Here is a 21,825-nt window from a genome sequence, read left to right on the forward strand (position 1 = left end):
TATGTAATGTGCAACAAAGTACATTTGGCAATGTCTGGCATCCAAACAAAAACTTCCAAGCAGGGGAAGCAGTTGGAAAAATATAAGAGATAAGGGTAAGGTTACAAACACACACACACACAAATTGATTATAAAAAATGGATCCTTAAATGACACAGAGGGTGGAATATGTACAGTAGCATTAAATAGTTATTACAGCTGTATTTCAGAAGCTCACAAAGCTAATGATATGAAAGATAAGTAAAACACCCATACCAAACATCCAGATGTGAGAACTAGATTGAGATGTATGTAGTTGACCAATTCATTAAAAGGAGTTAACAGTAGATTAGACTATGCAGGAAAAAGGGTTAGTGAACTTAAAGATAGGGCAATAAAAATTCTATGAAATAAAACAGAGAAAGAAAGTTTTCAAAAATGAACAACTTCTGGGAGCTGTGGAAAAACATTAAACACCCTAATATACATGCAGGATCACAGGAACAATTCTTAAAGAAAAAAATCACCAATCGTTTTCCATTTTTGATATAAATTTATAATCCCAAACATCAAGACATTCAGTCAACCCCAAATACAAACATCATGAATTAAACTCCAATTTATTGAAGTTGTAAGATGATGTGAATGCAGGGTTTCAGAGAAATGCATAGTATTCCATAATCAAGTTGCTAAAAAGTAGTGATTAAGAGAAAGATCTTAACACATCCAGACATAAGAGACAGGTTACATATCATGAAACCAAAAAAAAAAAAAAAAAAAGATCTAAAAGATTTCTTGTGAAAAACAAGGCAAGCAAGAAGATGGTGGAATAGCAGCTATTAGGTACCAAGGGAGGAAAAAGTCAATGTAGAATCATAGAACCAGCAAATATATCTTTTAAAATCAAAGAAGATGTAGACATTTCAAATATACAAAAGCAGAAGGAATTCATTAGCATAGGTAGCCCTAAAAGAAATATTAAGAGAATCCTTCAAAGAGAAAATATATCAGGTGTGATTATGGAAAGATGGATCTACACGATGGAAGGCAGCACATCAGGAAAACGTAACTACATGGATTAAATGTTAAGAGCTGGAGACACCTGGGTGGCTCAGTGGTTGAGCATCAGCCTTGGGCTCAGGACGTGATGTCAGAATTCCAGGATCCAAGCCCACATTCCCTCTGCCTATGTCTCCCTCTGCCTTCTCTCTGTGTCTCTCGGGAATAAAGAAATAAAATCTTCTTTTAAAAAAGTGTAAGAATTATTTCTGATTATTTAAATCTATTTAAAAGGTAATTGAATGTGTTTTTTATAAAGATCATATTTATTTATTTTGAGAGAGCACATAAGCAGGGGGAGAGGCAGAGGGAAAGGGACAGAGAGAATTTCAAGCAGACACCAAGCTAGGCATGTGCCTGACCAGGGGCTCATGACCCTGAGACCATGACTCCAGATGTAAGCAAGAGTTGGCCCACTCAACTGACTGAGCTATCCAGGCACCCCAAGAAAATTGAATGTTTAAACGAATATGATGTCAACATGAAAATTATAACGATATTGTTAAATGTTTTTACTACTTAAATCTCTGTTTTTAATTTTTTTTAATTATCTATTTTTTTATTTTTATTTTTGAGACTGAACATGTCACTTACAGGGGCGGATGGGCAGAGGGAGAGAGAGAATCTTCAGTAGGCTCCATGGTGCCGTAGGTACAGTAGGAACAGTGATGCATAGGGCTCAGTCTCACAACCTTCAGATCATGCATGACCTGAGCCAAAATCAGAGTCAGACATTCAACCCACTGAGTCACTCAGGTGTCCCCTACTTACATCTCTTTAAAACACAAATGAAAAAATAGTAATTAAAAAATAAAATAAAACACAAATGATTCTTTAAGCAATTATGATCTGGTATGAGGAGGAAAGAAATTCAAGTAAATTTTGTCAATATTCTCATACTCCCTGCCAAGTGTAATATCATTTGAGTGTTGCTATGATAAGTTAATGATATATACTATGAACCCTAAAGCAATCACCAAAATAACAAAACAAAGAGTACAGCTAACAAGCTTACAAAGGAAGAAATAGAGGATCACAAACAAATATTCAAATAATACAGAAGAAGCCAAAAAAATAGGAAAATGAGAACAATGGCAAAAACAAAAAACTCAAAATAAGACAAAAAAAGCAGAAACCAATTGCAGATGGTGTTTAGACCTTGCCATATTGTTAATAACCTTAAATGTGAGTGGTCTGTGAACTCTGATTAAAAGCTGGGTTGATCAAGATGCACAAAGGCAAGATCCAACTACATGATATGCTACTAACTACATATACGGACTCCAACTCTATGTTTCTTGTAAAACACATTAAATATGAAGACAGGAGGAGGTTAAATTTGGTGTAACTATATTTCTATCACATAAAGGACTTTTCACAGCAAAGAATATGACCAGTGATACGGGTTGTTTCTTAACAATAAAAAGGCAAATCTATTAAGAGGATATAAAACCATAAATGCTTATGCACCTAATAACAGAGCCTCAAAAATGCAAAAAACAAACTGAGAGATATGCAAGGACCATAAGAGAAATTAATAATTTAAGTGAGGATTGAAAGATCCTTCCCTCAACAACTGATGGGAAAGTGAGAAAGAAAAATTAGTTAAGGGTATCAGAGATTTGTTCAACACTATCACCAACTTCTCTTAACTATAATAATAAAACAACAGTCCACCCAAGAATACCCAAATAGGCATTTCTTTCAAGAGAACACAAGCTATATAGCATATTAAACCATATTATGGGCCACAATATTTTTCTTAATAAATTTAAAATGATTTTGTTGATAATTTTAATAATGGAGAGATTCCAGAATGTCGAAAAAAGTTATCTTTTGAATTTGTTTAGAGGGTTCTGGGCCATCTGTCATTGTTTTCTATATTTAATCTTACATTTATAATACTTACAATTTTTAAAGATTAAAATCAAAGTTCTGTATTAAATATTCTCAGTTTTTATAATTTTGGCCTTTTATGTAATAAGTATCTTTTATTATTGTAGAATAAAAATCTACTGAAATACATGGCTATCCATAAAGCCAGAACCGTAGAATTCCATTCCTAAAAAAATCCAAAAACTATTTTTGTTCTTAAGGTATAACATCTTGAGAGGCTTCATTTGAAATTTCAGGCATGACAAAACACTATCAGAAAAGAATTTTTTTTTAATATTATTCTCTGGTAAGCAGTAATAGTTTAACAAGTTGCGTTAAATGTGCAAAATAAAAGCTGACAAATTAAATACTAATTATTTTTCTTTTAAAAAGCAAAAAAAGCTGTCAGAGGCCTGAACAATTACCAGATTTCAAAGGACCCTGTATAAGTGCTTTACTCCAGTAATAAAATAACAGGTTTTGACTTTGGGGTGCCAAGAATCCTATATTAACAGAGAAATATCATATGAATTCTGACATAAAGAACACAGGAAACTGGAGTGATGAAGTCTGGAAGAGCTGTGCATGGTATTGTGATTTATATTAAGAAATACTTATTTGGTCTTCCTCTTCATTCCTACCCCAGAGCTCCAGAAATCCTTGGAATTTCCTGGGGTAGGAGAATACAAAGATGCCCTTGTTATGTTAATGAGGTGACTCCGAAGGATGGGGGCTAGTTGCCAGGGGAACCAACCACTTGATTAGAGAATTGAAACTTTTGGTCCCCGCCTCCCACCTCCAGGGAGGAGAGGAGCTGGTAGCTGATCAGTCTCCAATGTCCAGTGATTTTAGTCAATCGTACCTAAGTGATGAATGCTCTATAAAAATGCAAGAAAATGGGCAGCCCTGGTGGCTCAGCGGTTTAGCACCGCCTTCAGCCCAGGGCCTGATCCTGGAGACCCGGGATCAAGTCCCGCATTGGGCTCCCTGCATGGAGCCTGCTTCTCCCTCTCCCTCTCTCTGTATCTCTCATGAATAAATAAATAAAAATCTTTTTTTAAAATGCAAAAAAATGACAGGATTCAGAGAGCTTCTGGGTTGTTGAACACATGGAGGCTTGGGGAAGGAGGTTCACCTTTGAAAAGGGCATGACAGCTCTGCACCCTTTCCCCACACCTGGCCCTATGCATCTCCTGAGTTACATCTGCTTATAAAAAAACTGGTGATCCAGCGAGTAAATCCAACCCATGAAGAAGAAGGGTGGTTAGAACCCTGATATTTAATCTTACGTTTATAATACTTAAATATAATAGCAAATGTCACCTGGGCAGTCAGAAGCCCAGGTGACAACCTGGACTTATAATTGGCATCTGAAGTTGGGGAGCAGTCTTGTAGGACTTGGGCCCTTACTGTGTGGGATCTGACCCAATTTCCTGGTAAGTGGTGTCAGAATTGGCTTGAATCGTGGAATAATCAGTCGATGTTCCAGAACTGTTTGGTGTTGGGTGCAGAATCCTTACTGAGAAAGGAGGAGTACGTGCAGCTGGGTAACACTCCACAGCCCCACATCTACGCGGCACAAGATGTCCAGCACTTAGAGACTTTCATAATGAGCCATTAGTGAGGCAACCTGTCGTCTTTAGAAACTATTCTAAAAGAGAAGGATATTGATAGGAGGCTCTTTGATCATCTCTTATTATGTGGGCTTTGGTAGCCAGTAGAACATCTGTACATTGGAACGCGTCCTTCTCAGGAGTGTGGGAGGTAATGACATCAGTAGGGATTCATCCTAGCAGAGACTGGACGTTGAAGGGTGGGGCTAATTTATCTTAGCTGCTCATGGTTGGGGTAACAATGTAAATAGAACTCTACGTAAATAGAACTCAATGTAGATCACATGACTTTTTTGACAGTCAATATGCCCAGAATTAACTACATCCTTCCCCTGGTGTGCCACATGGCAAAACCACAACTTTTCGACCTAAGACCAATCTAACATTTGATCCAAAATGCAATCCTATTGTTTTTTCACCCATCACAATTGCTCTTTTCTCCTTGGTACAGGCAATAGCAAAGGAGCCAGCTTTCGTTTGTGAGCTCAGACTTACTCTGAGTAGCTGGGGGTTGCTGGTAGACAAGTTAGCACAAGCCTTGAGAAGAAGCCTGGTCCCTAAAACTATTCACTTTTAGAAATGTTTGTGTTTGTTTTTGTTTTCGGGAATAGGAGCAGTGGATGCAAGTTTTACAAGATGATACAAATTTCAGAAAGTGTTTATATGTTTGCAAAGATTTCCCAAAGGCTGGATGTTTGAAAGGACTGACCAGGCTCCATGGAGTTTATGTACACAGAAGCTTCATTTAAAGAAAAAAGATAAGGTGAAAGAGAGAGAGTGAGAATCAGAGAGGAGAGAGATAGAGAGAGAGGGATAAAAGGGGAGACAGACACTCAGAGACACAGGAATGGGAGAGACAAACATCAAGCCCCAAGAGACATCCTGGGCACAGGCTCTCGATCTTTACTATCATATCAACCGTGCTCTGTCTCAGAACCAGATCAACACCTAGAGGGGAACCTTGACTTCTCCTTCCCAAGACGCTCTTGGGAAGTTCCCAGGAAGCTTTGACTCTCCTGTGGAACCAAGCCAGGCTTGGTTGAGGCCAGCCACAGACCATGGGGATCACCATGGGAATTGTGGACTTCAATATGCATCACAAATCCCACTACCCTCATCTTGTCCAAAAACCAATAGAAAGACAACAGCTTTTCCACTCCTCCTGTAAGTCAGGTAGATCCTCTGTAACTTTTACATCTGTCTGGGGGACAATGCATTCAGGACCAAATTGGGGGAAGAAGATCCATTTATTCATCAAAAACTTGTCTCCATAGATCACATTTTACACTTTGATGCAATGAATGAAGGACTTTAGGTCGATAAAACAAACACTGCAAACTTCTGATATATATTTCTTTTTTTTTTTATTTCTATTATTAACTATATTCACCAGGCTCGATATTAGAGGTTCGGAACATAGTCATCTTGTATTGGAGAGTCAATTATACACCAATAAATCTCGAAAAAACCCCAAACATTTCCATTAAGATTTGAAACTCCCCTGCTTAAGCACCGTTGTTTCAAATAAGGAGTAGAGTGAGTGGCTTTGTTTGCTAAAACCACTTCATTAGCTGCGACTTAAGGAAATACCATAAATGAACAACAGATACCATCAGTGTGAATTAAAAACAAAAAAATCCAAACACAAGAGGTTTAACTCCTGGGACTATCTCTTTATTTATACCCTAAAAGAGACTTGCCCAGGTTAAAGGTCAGATTCCTGCCACACTGAAAGTTTTGGTCTTTGAGGAAGGGCCTCTGTGTGTTCCCTGAAGTCACACATGCGTAACCACTGGGGCCTACACGTCAGGGGATGAAGTGGTTGCATGAAGAGACTTTCTCCAGACATGACTATGGTTTTACCACGAGAAATACTGGTTTAGACCAACTCAATTTGCTCATCCCGTCTCTTTCGTGCCAGAAGCTTCAGTGTATCCATTGGACAAGCTCTCCAAATAGGTGAGCTGAAAGAAAAAGGGGTCTCAAACGTATTTGACCTCACAGACCTACAGCACCATCTACTCCCTCTTTCCCCCTTGGAAAGTCTCATTTTTGGAAATAGTGACCACAAGAATTCTCAAGCCCAGTGGAGCTGTAGACACATCCAAGGAGCTTTTGGAAAACCTACATGCCTGTTTGTCAGTCTTGACCTTCTAAAGTCTGACCTTCTCCTCCAAGGAGATCCATGTGCCCTGGAGGTTGGGGAGGTAGGAGACCTGCAGGCATTTTTCCTCTCCCTGTAAATATATTCATTTCTCAGAATCCCTTAGGTCACAATTACACATGTCGGCGAAAAGCATCACTGTTTGGATCATAGATTTCAAAATAATGCAAGCAGCAGTTCAACCTTACTTTGTCCATAGATTACACCTAAACGGTTCCTTTTTGTTTTTATCTCTCTTTTTTTTAAATTTCACATCGAGATGGCTCCCATTAAGTTCTAGCAGACCTCCAATCCCCCTGCCTGTCAAGGCATCAGCCTTCTGTTACAGATGATTTACATGATGGTGGCTAGACAATTTGCAGAAGTCAAGCAATTAATCAGGTAACTAAAAACGTTTTTACCAAAATAGTCAAGTAATTGAAACGTCCCTGAGAAGCCATAATTGATCTACATACTCCTGAGAAAATATCTGGATATTACATTAGCAGGTCACATTTTTTACCCCAAGTTTAAGACCCTGGGATATGTTAGTGCTGAGTTATACTCCTTTCAATAGAACCTCAAAACCTCACCCCTTTCCTTCCTCTCCTGAAAAGGAAGGTAGAAAATTTCAATGAAGTATCAAGACAGGAAGCCATGGTTTCTTTTTTAAAACCAATTACCCTAGCATCTTTTATTGAAGATCCATAGTTTCTAATGTAATTTTTCCTGAGGGAGGGATAGAAATCTGAGTTTGCATTTAAAATAAAACAACAATATAGGAGTTCTCGCTGAAGACTAAACACATATGGGTTTATTGATTTTTTTTCAAATTAGGAAATAGCGCAACTGGGGGTTTCTTAGGGTAAATAAGTGGGATGGGAGATAGACTTTTCTAAAACTTCAGATGCCTTTCGTACATCTTAAATATGACCGAGCATTCATAGGGGAGCAGGATGGCCCCACAGGGAAAGTGAGAATTGTTGGGCCGGTGGGATCAAGGGGGATCGGGAGGCACCAACAAAATGGCGGTGGACCCCCCACCCTGTGGCCCCCACCTCAGAACTTTCCCATCACCAGCAGATGGCCAAAGACATGTCATCAAGGGAGCCTGGGCCTATGCAGGAAACCTAAACCGTACCTTACCCTGACCCCATATAAGGGCATAAGCAGTTATCGCCCCATACTGACTTCACCAGTAATATGCCCTAATACCTGTCACCCTATACAGACACCCAACTCCTTAGCCCTCCCCTCTTAAAAAGCCCCCTTGCCCTCCCCTGCACCTGCCTTCCCTGGCCCACGACTTCCCTGCTCGCTCTCTCCCTCCCCTGTGGGCCAGGGAACCTCACCCAAGAACGTATCCCATTAAAAGCTTGTCTCAACCAACTTTGGCCTGGCCTCTCTATTTTATTTCCCTACCAGCTGGATTAAACCTGACAAGAATGTTTTCAGAGCGTCTCATCATAGACAGATGGGCTGCCACAGGTAGATGGGATTAGGCATCTTCTTAATTCTGGAATGTTCTGCACCAGTGGCAGGTCTGTATTGAATGGTACCTGGGACTGCTTGGTCTTTACCTGTGTGTGATCAAGCCCTTTGGCCCAGCTTAAAACACAGACTTACCGCAGGGATGGCTTCAGCGCCCCTATGTTGTGCTTCTTGGGATATCCCTTTCCATCATTTTTATAAAATGAGACAGTTCCTAAAAGCAGTGTCCTAGAGAGCGTGCAAACATTCTACATTTAATGGTAGCACTTAGGCCACAGAAGCCAACACAACAGCATCAGGCTATCATGAAAAACGTTACCTCTATGAACCGTATTTAAGAAGCGTCCAATGAGGGATCCCTGGGTGGCGCGGCGGTTTGGCGCCTGCCTTTGGCCCAGGGCGCGATCCTGGAGACCCAGGATCGAATCCCACGTCGGGCTCCCGGTGCATGGAGCCTGCTTCTCTCTCTGCCTGTGTCTCTGCCTGTGTCTCTGTCTCTCTCTCTCTCTCTCTGTGTGACTATCATAAATAAATAAAAATTTAAAAAAAAAAAAAAAAGAAGCGTCCAATGACACCATGAGACTATTTTACAGGATCGACTAACACCTGTCTATTTGCTGTTTGTACTTGGTGCATCTCTGTTGAACGATGGTCAGGAAAGCAAAGACTGGGGACCACGAAAATGGAGTTTCGGGAGAGTAGGAAGTGTTCTACGCCTTAAATTCTAGCAGCAGAAAAACCCATGTATAAAAATCACAGAAATGCAAATTACATTCCCCTCCCCACACTACTGTTCTGAATGACCCATCGGTGTAACGATTCTTGTATATTTGCCCTCTACAATGTAAATTCTTTTAAGCATTAAAAAAAAACACACACACACAATTCCAATTATCCCCAAATTGTGTGGAAAAGATGACCCTCTTTTACCTGAATTTTCCTCGAATAAATAAGAGACTTTATTATGAGACACAATATGCCTCTTAGTGATTACGGAGAGATCAGTTTGTCCTTTATTCTAGGGTGTTAGCTATCATAATGTCAACGGGAGACCTCACTGCTGAAAAAATAGAACTCATATATTTAAGTCTGTTTTTCTTTTGTCTTTGGGGTGTACACTTCCACGGACAGGCATATAAAATGTTGTGTTTTGCTTTAAGCAGCAGTAAGGATTGGGGTTCAGGCATGGCTAGACTTTGGCTGTTGGCTGACTGGCACGTTCACATTCATACTCTTAGAATAGCAGCTGCCATGTTTTGTGCTTCTGGCACACAAACTGTTGTGTGAAGGGAAACAGGGACCAGGACAAAACGTTATTGCGGTAGGTGGGCACCACAGTGTGTACGGTGAGCCCTACCCTGCTTCCGAGCTCTTGTCCGAGTGCAACGGACAGACTAACGTGGGTGGGTATTTGAGGAAATCTGGGACGTACATGCAGTCAGCAGAGCCACACATGTAATCGGGGATGGGTCAGATGTGCTCCGTACTGGAAAAATCATAATAGTCCTTGTCGAGGAGCAGACATGTATTCATGTCAGGTCGCATCTCAGCTGAATTGCTTCTATGGTCCAGCCATTGTCACTGCCACTGAGCTCACATATGCCATAGACCGACTGTACATGCCACGATACCCTGCAACATGACTTCACACCTCAGCTACTGTGAGCTGCTCAAGGAAAAACCCTAGTCTTTTGTCTTCTTGGTTTTCCCATCACCTGGCAGAGTCAGAGTAAATATGTAGTGTTTTTGTTTTACATGAAGGATGTTTTGGGAAGGTAGATGCACATGGATGGAAGCAAGACACTCAAGAGTCTAGATTTTAGATACGGAAGATCTTGCATGTGAAAATGACAAGAAATGAGCCTTTTGGTCCAAAAGCACTGCAGGGGCAGATACCTCTAAGTTTAAACATGACAGCAACGTAGCTAAACTGCCTGTAGGTCATCACTGTGGTGCCTCTTCTGGGAATCTGTCCCTGACTGTTCAAGGCCACCATGGGTGCTATGTTGGGAAAGATCATGGATTAGAAGACCTATGACCCCACGTTGGTTTTGCAATTTTCCAGTAGGAAGACACTGGGGTGGATTCTAGGTATAGCCTGAGTGGTTGTGAAGGAGTAAAGTGAGGATGAATACTTTTCTTTCCATAATGTAACTCTGTGGCCAAAATGAGGTGGCATGAAAGGACTGTGGATAGAACAACAGGTTTAGGAAATGCATTGTAGTAACTTTATATTTTTGGAATCTTGAGAGGACCAATGGAAACAGCTTTCAACTTCCATTGAGAAACCAATATGGCAGAGAACATTTATTTCCATAAATGTTTTGAGTCTATTTAAATCTACTTTAAAAAAATCATGCAAAAAAAAAAAAAAAATCATGCAACATATTTTTATTTTCAAAACATTTTTATGCAAAAAATTTGAAAATCAATCAATTAGTTCCCCAAAGGAAGTGGCCACCCCGTATTCTACAGAGACCTCACATCCGGAGACTTCGACTCTGAAATCAGAGGGCCTGTTCAGAGGTCAATGTTATCGGATACAATTTAACTAGAAGCAAGACAAATTTGGAATTAAAAAAAAAGTAGATTTCTATAGAATATTTTGCATCTGAGCTATTTCTGTACTTTATCTTGTTTTATTACTATTCAAACACTAATGACCTAGTGTTGGCTGAAAGTATCGCAGTAATTTACATGTGTGTTCATATTATATACTTGCAAGTAATTATTTGGAATTGATTTTATACTCACTCATCTTTGGCTTTTTAATTATAAAAATATTGAAATAAATTTACTCACAATTCTCCTCATACAATTCCCCCACTTCTTTCACATTACACGCTTCTAACCTGTTCAGATTCTATGATGCTTCCCTAAAGAATGCTATGGTTTTTCTGGCTTGAGATTCAAAAATAAAAATGTTTAAAAGCCAGAGAAGGGGTAAAAAGGAAAAGGTTAAGACAATACGAGCTCCTCGTAATGCTGCCAGCTGATTATACACGTGGTCCCTGGGAAATGAAAAGGGCACGTCATCAAGGAGACAGTTTGTTTTCTCAAGTCTGTAAAGTAAGCACGTTCGTTTTCAGGGCTACAGATGGTCTACGGACGACAAGCTAACTCAATTCTGACCATGAAGTGCTTGCGGTGCCGAGTGGGCATCCCCCCCCCGCCAGATCGCTGCCAAGGAGTAGGCAGCAGGGAGCATTCATTGAGGCATCCCCCCATTTTCGTGGCTGGTGTGTTTGTTTTCTTTCAGCTCTCAGAGATTTGACACAAGCCATGGAAAGCATTTTCCGATGTCGGGCTTTAGTTGCGCTGATATTGTAGAATGGAAGACTGATCTGGGAAAAGGTAGAGATTCTAAGCCCAGAGGGTGTGGGGAGCAGGGGCTGAATGATGCCCTGGAGACTCATCTGGGCAACCTGCTCGGGGGACCTTGGCAGTGGGGACACCAGGAAGATAAGTTGCATAGGTCTAAGTATCAAAGGGGCGGAGGCGAATCGTTCGTTCAGAGAGCAGTGGGTACCCTGAACAAGATGCGAGTGTCCTACAGCGGCCAGTGGCCTCTGCCCGGATTGATCTTGAAGAATGCAGGGGGAAGCAAGGAACAAAGCAGCTAAAGCCAGGCAGCCTGCAGCTGGGACTGTCTGAGTAGGTGTCAGCAGCTGTGGGCAGATGCCGGTGGCTGCCTTAGCCGAGGGCAGTCCCACCGGTCTGTGACATTGAACTAAGGGGCAAGATGGACTTCTGCTTTATATGTCCCCCACTGTGGCCTTGTCTTCTGAGTCAAATAAATGTGGCATGGAAGCTGGAACTTGTGAGAAGCTGAGAAAAACAGGCATTGGGAGGATCCCTCCAGCAGTTGGAAGTGTGTCTCAAATTGCCCATTTGGGGATGAAAAGGGGAAGGATTATATTGCCACAATCATGCCCTTGCTAAACTTGGCCCCCGATACACCTCGACACCTTTACACACGGTCGGCCCCAAGAGATTGGGAAGCCTACAGCTCTGGGAGACTGTGAGATTCTGAAAACAATTTTTTAGTAGTGCACAAAAATGTCTGAAAGACCACGTGGGTGTCAGACCATTAAAAATACAAGTTTTTTTCCTAAGCCCTTACAGGCCATTACAAATATAGACCATGTATTAACTCTTAAGAACGCTCAACAAATACTAAAGATAAAGTATCCTAGAAACCACGCTGTCTACCTCTTACTCTGTATTATATTGACATGGGTGGATGCTAATTTATACATTTAAGAAGGTAGGCAAGACATTCCTGCACATTTAATAAAACATATGAACATACATACATAAATTAAGTGCTGGGTTACAGGAAGCATCGTAACTAAAATTCCAAAGTATTAACTAGAACTAAATCAAGACGCTATGTTGAAATAAATTGGGGGAATTGACATATCAAATGGAGGGAATTACATCCTCAAAAATTTAAATTGGAAAGCAAACTATCTCAAAGCGATGATCTACATCCTACGTAAAGGTGATAATGAGTAGAGTAGCATAAATCCCAAGGATCTAAAGGGAAAGAGATAACATAAGAGAAGAAATAAACCATAGAGATGATAAAGGTACGATTGGGAAATTCAACACAACCAAGAGTTGTTCTTTGAAAACACAATGAGTAAAAGATGTGTACCTCTGGCACCACTAAGAGATTAGGAGACAAAATACAAAGAAGTAGTGATATTTGTCAATTATTTCTTAATTAAGGTGCAGAACAATACAAAGGATACAGGCTTTAAATATAGGAGGGGTCACTGCTACAGATAAAGCAGAGATCATTCACAACTTCGTGGACTTTGATGTCCAGAAGGAATGTGGCAGCAAAGTTCAAGAATTGTTTTTAGGGCTGGCTTACCAAGAGGTAACAAGATTGAAAACTGCATATGTTGAAAGCACTACAGCAGTGGTTAAAAGGCTTCCAACAGAGAGAATATCCATAGGCTGTTCAAGAAGTAGATCATTCTAGTTTTATACAAAAAAAAATAAATAAATTAATTAATTAAAATTAAAAAATTTTTTTAAATTTTAAAAAGGGAAGAAAGAGTGAAAATATAATGGCCCATATGCTACTTGTAAGGCTGATGTGAATTTAACCCCGAAGCTGATAAATAGACAGTGCAGGGAAAAAACTAACCAAACAAGAAATCCATCGTACTTACAAATTTGGCTTTGAAAATCAAAGGGCCGTAATTATGAACATGCGTTATCCAAAAAAGTACAAAATAAAAGAGGGTCTTGGGACCGAATTGGGGGTGTCCCTGCATAGCAGAGATTTATAATTAGAAAATCTGGAAATGCAGTTGATCACGGAGCTGGATTTTGACAAAAAACTATAATCAACTGGATGGAAGGAGAAAAAGCAATGATGGTATTTGAGTGTCCTATCTCAAAAAAGTCTGTAATTAGGAATGAAATGGAATCTACTCGGGGGACTGCAGGAATTTATTAAAATAGCAGAGCACATACCACCTGAAATGGGAAGGCACCGTCTTTATACGGGATGGAGAAGAAGATGCATGGCTTGAGATGATTTTTACTAACCCTGCAGAACTTGACAAGTATATATGAAGCCGCTGATACCAGACGTAGGTTTGGACGTGGACTGAAACCATCCTTCATGCCTTGTGGGTGGGAAGAGTAAACTGGGGAAAACTCTTTGAAAAACAGGTTAGCCGGACCTAAAGCAGGACGTGGGCAGAGCCTGGAGCCAGGCGTGTGCTGTTCACACAGACGACTGTGAACAAATGGTAGACATCTAAACTAAAAGTGTGAGCTCCACCAGATGGCAGACGGCCCCGTTTACCCGGATTTGCAAAAGGCAAAGAAAATGAAATGCACACACTCATCGTGAAACAAAAGTTCACTTAACGGCAGGAAGAAAACCCTAAACGCGTGATTTTTTGCGGAGATGTGAAGTTTAACTCAAGATGGGGAGACATGTTCGGGAGGAGGTTGTTCAAGAAATTAATCTTCGTCACGACCCTCGGTTTTGTTTGGTGGGGTGGGCTGTGAGCTTACATCACCTAAGCAAATAAGTAGAAAGAATGGGCCAGCAAGTAGCGCGTGAGCCGGGTATTTGGATTAAACAATTTGTGCCCACCTGGGTGCCAATATAAACCAAATAAAATTTAACAGTTTGTAGGGCGACGTTGTGGAGGGGGGATAAATATCATAGACCATAGGGCAGCCCTGGTGGCTCAGTGGTTTAGCACCGCCTTCAGCCCAGGGCCTGATCCTGGGGACCCCGGATCGAGTCCCACATTGGGCTCCCTGCAAGGAGCCTGCTTCTCCCTCTGCCTGTGTCTCTGCCTCTGTGTGTCTCTCATTAATAAATAAATAAAATCTTTTTTAAAAATATCATAGACCACAGAAGTGTATAGGTAACCACATCACGATACACGCAGGGGTCCCTAAGCACCCTTCAAGTGGTGTGTGTATGTATGCACACATGCGTACACCGCAAGAGCTCAACCCTCAAGTCCATGTGTATTTGGGGGAGAAAAAGAGAAATTGAAGGTAACGGATATACAATAGGATGTTGCTTCCCTGAAAACTATTTTCTGGGAGCCATATTGCAGATTCTTGATGCTGCATTTTCTTTATTGTGTTGAGCAGAAAGGATGAATGGTTGGACTTCAGGAAAATAGACACTTCCCACGACAACAGAAACACGTAGGGGGCCGAAAACGTTTTCCGGTCAGTGCTGAACGCATTTACATGGCGAAACACGCCTGCTCAAATGAGATCCTTGGAAATGAAAAAATAAAATAAAATAAAATAAAATAAAATAAAATAAAATAAAATACAATAAAATACAATACAATAATACAATACAATAAAATACAATAAAATAAAGATCGATCAACCAGAAAAGCCTTAGGGAAAAAAACATTCTGAACCCACACTTTATTGACAATGTATTAAACTTGGGTGTTGGTGAATATTTTCTGAATTTGGTCTTTTCAAAATAATATGCACCTCAGGCTTGTAAAACGGAAACTAGCACAGGATATGAATTTCCCTGGTTTCCAGGGGTTTACTTTTGTACAGGAAGAGATTATTAAAAACTCAAAGATGATTTAATTAGTAGCCTACTTGGCAATTAGAAAACTCTTTGACCAACATTGTACGAACCATTTTTTCCCATATTTTAACACAGATATTTTATTCATTATTATTATTTATTTTCCCCATATTTTAGCACAGATTTTGTAATTTATTGTTTTTCAAGATTTTATTTATTTATTTACTTATTTATTTAATTCATGGGAGACACAGAGAGAGAGGCAGACACACAAGCTGAGGGAGAAGCAGGCTTCCTGCGGGGAACTCGATGCGGGGCTTGATCCCACGACCGGGATCATGCCCTGAGCCAAAGGCAGATGCTCAACCACTGAGCCACAGATATTTTAAAATGTGGCAGGTAGTAAGCAAAACAAAAGATGAATCAAGTACGTGTCAAATCAAAGCAGCTAATAGACGTCAGTGAAAAAAATTCAACAGAAATATCTTTGTACCAAGTCTAGGAAACACATTTTCCTTGATGCCTCAGCTGGGAGTAAAAGGTCTACTCACAGGGATTGCAAGTCAAACAATTAAGTAGAAAGCTGCAGTTTGAAAGCCTCTGGACGTTTACTTATTTTTATTTTTCAGTAATCTTGAAAGCCTCTGGATATTTGTAAAGGTACTGATGTTGGTTGCAAAGCCAACGCCAGCCTGGCTCACTTCACGGGGGATACTTGTATCGCCAGCCCTCAGCGAGCTGAAGAAGGTACAAAACGTAGCATTTGACTTGTGACAACACTGTTTTTTCCCCTGAATGCTGAACATGGAAGACTTGTCATTTGAGTTCTGACTTTTTTTTTTCCCCCAAACATAGCGTTCCCCACAGCATCAGGGGAGCTCGATGAAATTGGTTCTTTGTTCCATTCCAAGGGAATTAGCAGCTGCGTGATGGCAGCGGGAAGAGGATGCTCTGGAGATTTATAATGTCAAGTGCCCCACGTGAACTGGACGCTGAGGGTACGCAGTTCACACCCAGTGCAACAGGCCCAGGCCAGTGCTCACACATCTGGGACACTCAACAACTGGCTCCCAATATTCCCTGGGTGTGGCTCAACCTGCACCTGAGTTGGGCGTGAAGAATGGAGGCCATGGCAAGAAAGAGTCAGCGGTAGCAACACATGAGATATAATTGAGGGTGTTCTAGATTTCAGTACAAAGTTTACTTAATTCCTCTTCACCCCCAATACTCATGGCAAATTTTGAAATTCGGTGAACTCTATCTCTATCATTATTCATGAGGTCATGAGTCGTCCCCCCACCCAACGCCGTGCCCCGCAACCGGGAGCTGGGTTCCAGCAAGCAGTGGCACATGGAGCACACGCAGTGATTTCAAAGATGCCGAATGTTCTCCAGGATGGAGATGCCTTCCCGGAAATTAGAAGGTCGATTCCTAAGATCACATGATCTGGGCATCTTTAAAAGGAAGTTATCTGGGCTCCAGAAGGTCATAACACCTTACAGACAATGACCGCTTTTTTCTCATCTTGAAGATAATCCTAAAAGCTCATAAAATGTGTGATGCTTTTGTGGGTACCTGGAAACTTAGCTCCAGTGAAAACGTTGAGGATTATATGAAAGAAGTGGGAGTGGGCTTCGCCACCAGGAAAGTGGCTGGCGTGGCCAAACCCAACTTGATCATCAGTGTAAACGGGGATGTGATCACCATTAAATCGGAAAGCACCTTTAAAAATACCGAGATTTCCTTCAAACTGGGCCAGGAATTTGATGAAGTTACTGCGGATGACAGAAATGTAAAGAGCATCATAACCTTAGATGGAGGTGTCCTGGTACAGGTGCAGAAGTGGGACGGAAACTCAACTACCATAAAGAGAAAACAAGTGGATGATAAACTGGTGGTGGAATGTATCACGAAAAGCGTCACTTCTACCAGAATTTATGAGAGAGCATAATCCAAGGGACATCGAGCGGAAGTTTGCATTGAACTCTACAACATTCTGTTGGATATATTGTCCAAACATGTATTGTTATTTTCTGCTAATTAGCAAGCAACCAATTTCCCCCAAATGACCTTATTCAATGTAGATATGTTTCTTAAATAAAACCTTTTAGATATAGAAAAAAAAAAGAAATTAGAAAGTGCTCACTCATGGACACACGTCCCCAGCACAGGAGGATGCACAGAGGTGCCAGCCTCTGGCAAGCCTGATCAACCTCCACTGAGTCACTGGCATTCAAATAGATGCATTTTTCTGTCCGGAGGCTTCGGACAGAGGTCATCGCCACATATTATGCATATTCTCTCTAGGAGGGGACATTCCACTCAGTCCACGATTCTTATTTTCTCATTAGCAAATGTCTGACATTGTTCACGAGCCCATCTTAATATCCATTTTTGTGTGTGCCCTTCTGTTTGGCACACGGAGAAGAGAATATTGAATGCTGTTTTACAGCAGATGAACTAATCTGATAGACTTTCCTTGCTTTGGAGGTGCCAAGTTTTATTGTTTTTCAATTCAATTTTGTACAGAAAGTAATTCTGTCTATAGCTTTATGAGCTAAGATATCTGCCAGGACACACACACACAAACACACACACAGAAATCCACCATATTTGAGGGGAATTTGGGGAAGAATATGAAAGACCAAGCAACCAACTGGGAGCTATTCTGCGATATTATTATTTGAAGATGTAAAGCTATCCCCTGAGCTCACCCCAACTAGTCATGATAGCAACTTAGATAATGGATTCGATAGAGTCAATAACCCATAACTGCGTTTCTCCCGGACAACTGAATTTTTGGTTTGAGTCTTCAGCACCTAACACAGTATCATCGAAATTCCTGGATGGATGAATGCGTGAGTCTATTTCAGGTTGTTATCACCGTCCTATTATTTTTTTGATTATTGAGTACACAATACCTGACATACAGTGCTTTGTTTTTTGTGCATTTGAAATCTGAAATGAGCTCTAAAGTAAAGCTCAATGACGTTGTCAACTTGTCTGTTGGTGTTGGTTGATCTTCCAGGAAGCACAGGTTGGGGTAAACGTAGGAGTGCCAGCGGATAATTGGGGATAAGAATATGATACACATGAGATGCGCATAAAAGGCAAGGGGTAGAAGGAGAAGCAGGATTGAACAAGGGGAGCTTCAGACAGACATGGCACCACCAACACAGAGAGAGGATCTGAAGCACAGTTTACCTATTAACCACTGGGAAGAAATGGGAAGAACCCCCTCTTGCTCAGGGGTAACTGGAGCTTGACCCTAAAGGCATGGAAGTTGCAGCTCTCGGGCCTTGTACTCTTTGCATCCAAAATCCCAGGTCACACAGGGAGGTCTGAATGGTCTCTTAGGCCATCACACCTATGCCACTAGCAGAAAAAGAGCAGAAAGGAGCAGGATTCAGCCCTTAAAACTCCAAACCCGTGGCTCTTTCCAGGAGATTGCAAAGAAAGTTGCAAATGATGAGATTTTAGTGCCCGTGCAAGCCATTGTGTCAGGTGTCCACTTTGAGCAGTACCAGGCAAGATGCAAGCGGCTCTAGTGAGAATCGAAGGTTGCTTGGAAGAAGAATCAGAAGATTTTACACTAGAATCTCAAGTACCACAACCATGAGCTAGCTCGGACACCTGTGTTTCTGCAACTGACCTGCTGGGAAGAATCACAGGGGCAGAGGGTAAAAATACCACCTCCCGATATCCTGAGGAGTCCTCAGCGGGGAGGTGTGAGACACACAGCGCTGGAGGACCAAAGCCTTGAACCTCACAGCTCTGCTGTTCACGGGGACCACCTTGCTCTGAGCATCCCAACTACTTCCAGCTCCCAGAATAGGCTTCTTAGATTCCATGAGCAGGATGCTCCTGTCCTGTAGAGCTATGGGGGCGTAAGGCCTTCTATCCGCGCTTTTTCTCTTCGTTCCTTGAAGAACAGCTAATAAATATCAAATCTCTGTTCAGAAGTATCTGACAATGGATGTATCCATCCAGGAAAGCTCTGCCACACATCAGATAAAATTCAGTAATTTACGTGTATGCATTGCCCAAATGCTAAAGCTTAGGATTATGAAAACATAATTTGCTACGGAAAAAAAATATATGTCTGCTTTTGAAGCAAGATTTTCCTATTTCCTCAGAAGTCCCAATGAATGCTCAGTATTATCAGAAGCCTTCTCTGTTTTCACAAGTCAGTAATGATCTAGGATGAAATAATGTAATTCATATCAAAAAGGGGTCTTCAAGGGGCACCTGGGTGGATCAGTGGTTGAGTGTCTGCCTTCAGCTCAGGACTTCTCTCTCTGCCTGTGTCTCTGCATCTCTCATGAATAAGTAAACAAGATCTTTAAAAAGAAAAAGGGTCTTCAGTGAGTTCTAGACAACTTATTTGAGGTGGTGGAACTTGGAACAGGTTGAGAGGGTGAGAATGGGGGGTTGGATACTTTCTGGTTTACAACGGTCAAAATAAGCAACATGGAAATCCTCAAAAATGTAGACTTCTCATGTTCCTTGTACCTCTGAAGTGCAGCTACACATCAAAGCTTGTGGGTAGTGCACAAGGGAGATTGGCAATGTAACATTTAAAAAGCCAGCTAAATGCCTAAAATTGCAAATCAGATGTCTGTAGGCATATCTTATTGTACATCCATTTCTGCTTGTGATCAAATAAGCCTTAGGATCCAAGCAACATAAATTAGTAATTCTGAGCAGAAAATGAGGTTTGATTTACGACCTGAACATCTCACCTAGCAATAGCCTGACACACATGGAACATTCCTTAAAATTGAAATTGACCCTCTTTTCTCAAAGAGTGTAATTTGAAACACCTTACAGCCAATTATTCCCAAATTAAATTATTTAAAATGTACACAAGACAAGGTGCATTGGTTAATATGTACCCGGATCATTTGCTAATGAAGAGTGAAACAATTTCTGAAGGTGTTTATAGAATGACCAGTATTTATTCAACAGAAATCTAATGAATTGAGGGTAAAAGCAAGTGCTATAGTGTGTCTTTCAATCTGGTTTTGTTTGCTTGAATTTAATTATTAATGAGGCTCACAGTATTGTAGATGAATGTTGACAGACACAGTTAAGATGTGACTAGGTACAAAGGAGTTGTCTTGAAAATGCACTGGAAGCAAAAAAAAAAAAAAAACAAGACTTGCTTTATATTCCTTTTTTATGTTTTCTAAGCACTAATTAATATTTCTGGGTCCTCTGTCTTAATCACTTTCAAAAAACCTGTTGATTTTAGGGTACCTGAGTGGCTCAGTGGTTGAGCATCGGCCTTTGGCTTGGGTCATGAGCCCAGGAGTCCCACATCGGGCTCCCTATAGGGAGACCCTGCTTCTCCCTCTGCCTGTGTCTCTGCCTCTGTCTGAGTGTCTGTCATGAATAAATAAATAAAATCTGTTGATCTCTTCAATGGAACAGCCATTATCTGCTGCCAACTTAATCTGAGTTGGAAAAGGGAGCCTGCCATGTTGTGTCCAATGTGTCCTTCAATGTCCTGAAGAAAGAACCAACCTATGTGGTCCCACATGGAAAGATGGGTGCTCACGTGGAAACCATCATGGTGGGGGCCACTTCAGAAGACTTGCCTTCTACTGGTCTCTACTCCAATATGCTTTCAGCTCCCCCAAATGAGCAGAACTCATTTCAAGAAATTAGTGACAAAACCAATTCCATCGTATACTCCGGAAATTACTTAAGAATATTCCTCAAAGAGAAACTACTCGTTTCTTTGCTGTAAAGCATTCTTGACATCTTGATTTGGTTTGAAATTTCTCTTTATCCATAGCCGTGTGTGTGTGTGTGTGTGCGTGTGTTTTTCTACTTCCTCTTCCCCAATCAAAAACACCACCAAAAAAATTCTACTTTGAGAACAAATCCATTACAGAAACTTGAGAGTCTCCGTTTTAGAAGTGGGACTCAGAATCCTCATGGAAGACAAGAAAAAACATATCCCTAAAGGTTGCTGGAACAAAGCACATAACATTTATTTATTTATTTATTTATTTATTTATTTATTTATTTATCATGTTAGATTTTCAATGACTAGTATTTTCAGAAAAATATGCTTTGGATTTCAAGGAGGTGCTTTCATCATAACATTGAAACCTGTGGGCTGGATGCAACATTAGCAGAATGGACTTTGTGAGTAATTTTGCCATCTGTCGAGAAGCCCCAAGAGATGACCAGCTCTGTTCTCTCACAAAGTACTGCTTTTAGAGCCCCTGACTTTATAGGATCTGTTTATATTTATGCAGAATTGGGGAGATTCACCCTCTCAGATGTCCTTTCTACAGTTCCCAAGAAGTAGGCATGAAAGGTACACTTGGGAACATCAGCTAGTGAGGTCTCTGGTTCTGCAAATACCAATTTATACCAACTTTCTGGTTTTCACCCACCCAACGTATGGCCATGGAGATCCTCAATGGTTTGGTTACAGAGGAGAGATTGTGAACGTTAAAGTTGATATTTGTGAAAGAGACTATTTTATACAAAATCCTTTATGAAAGAAGAGAGACATATGAGGCATGATATCAGCAAGCAGACTCTACCTCAATCTAGGAGACAATAAATGGAAGGACACATTGCACCGTGGTCCCTAT

The 21,825-nt window shown here is 40.8% G+C and overlaps 1 protein-coding gene and 1 long non-coding RNA gene across 5 annotated transcripts in view; one reads left to right on the forward strand and one right to left on the reverse strand.

Moving 5' to 3' along the window:
• LOC112908944 (uncharacterized) overlaps nucleotides 1-21,825 on the reverse strand; it is a 270,893-nt gene that overhangs the window by 89,276 nt on the left and 159,792 nt on the right. The window lies entirely within an intron of this gene.
• On the forward strand, nucleotides 16,764-17,173 carry LOC112908943 (fatty acid-binding protein, adipocyte-like). The gene has a single exon (XM_025984586.2). The coding sequence runs from the start codon at nucleotides 16,764-16,766 to the stop codon at nucleotides 17,160-17,162; it is 399 nt and encodes a 132-aa protein (XP_025840371.2). The 3' UTR covers nucleotides 17,163-17,173.

This window comes from Vulpes vulpes, chromosome X, assembly GCF_048418805.1.
Source record: "Vulpes vulpes isolate BD-2025 chromosome X, VulVul3, whole genome shotgun sequence".
Taxonomy (NCBI): Eukaryota; Metazoa; Chordata; class Mammalia; order Carnivora; family Canidae; genus Vulpes; species Vulpes vulpes.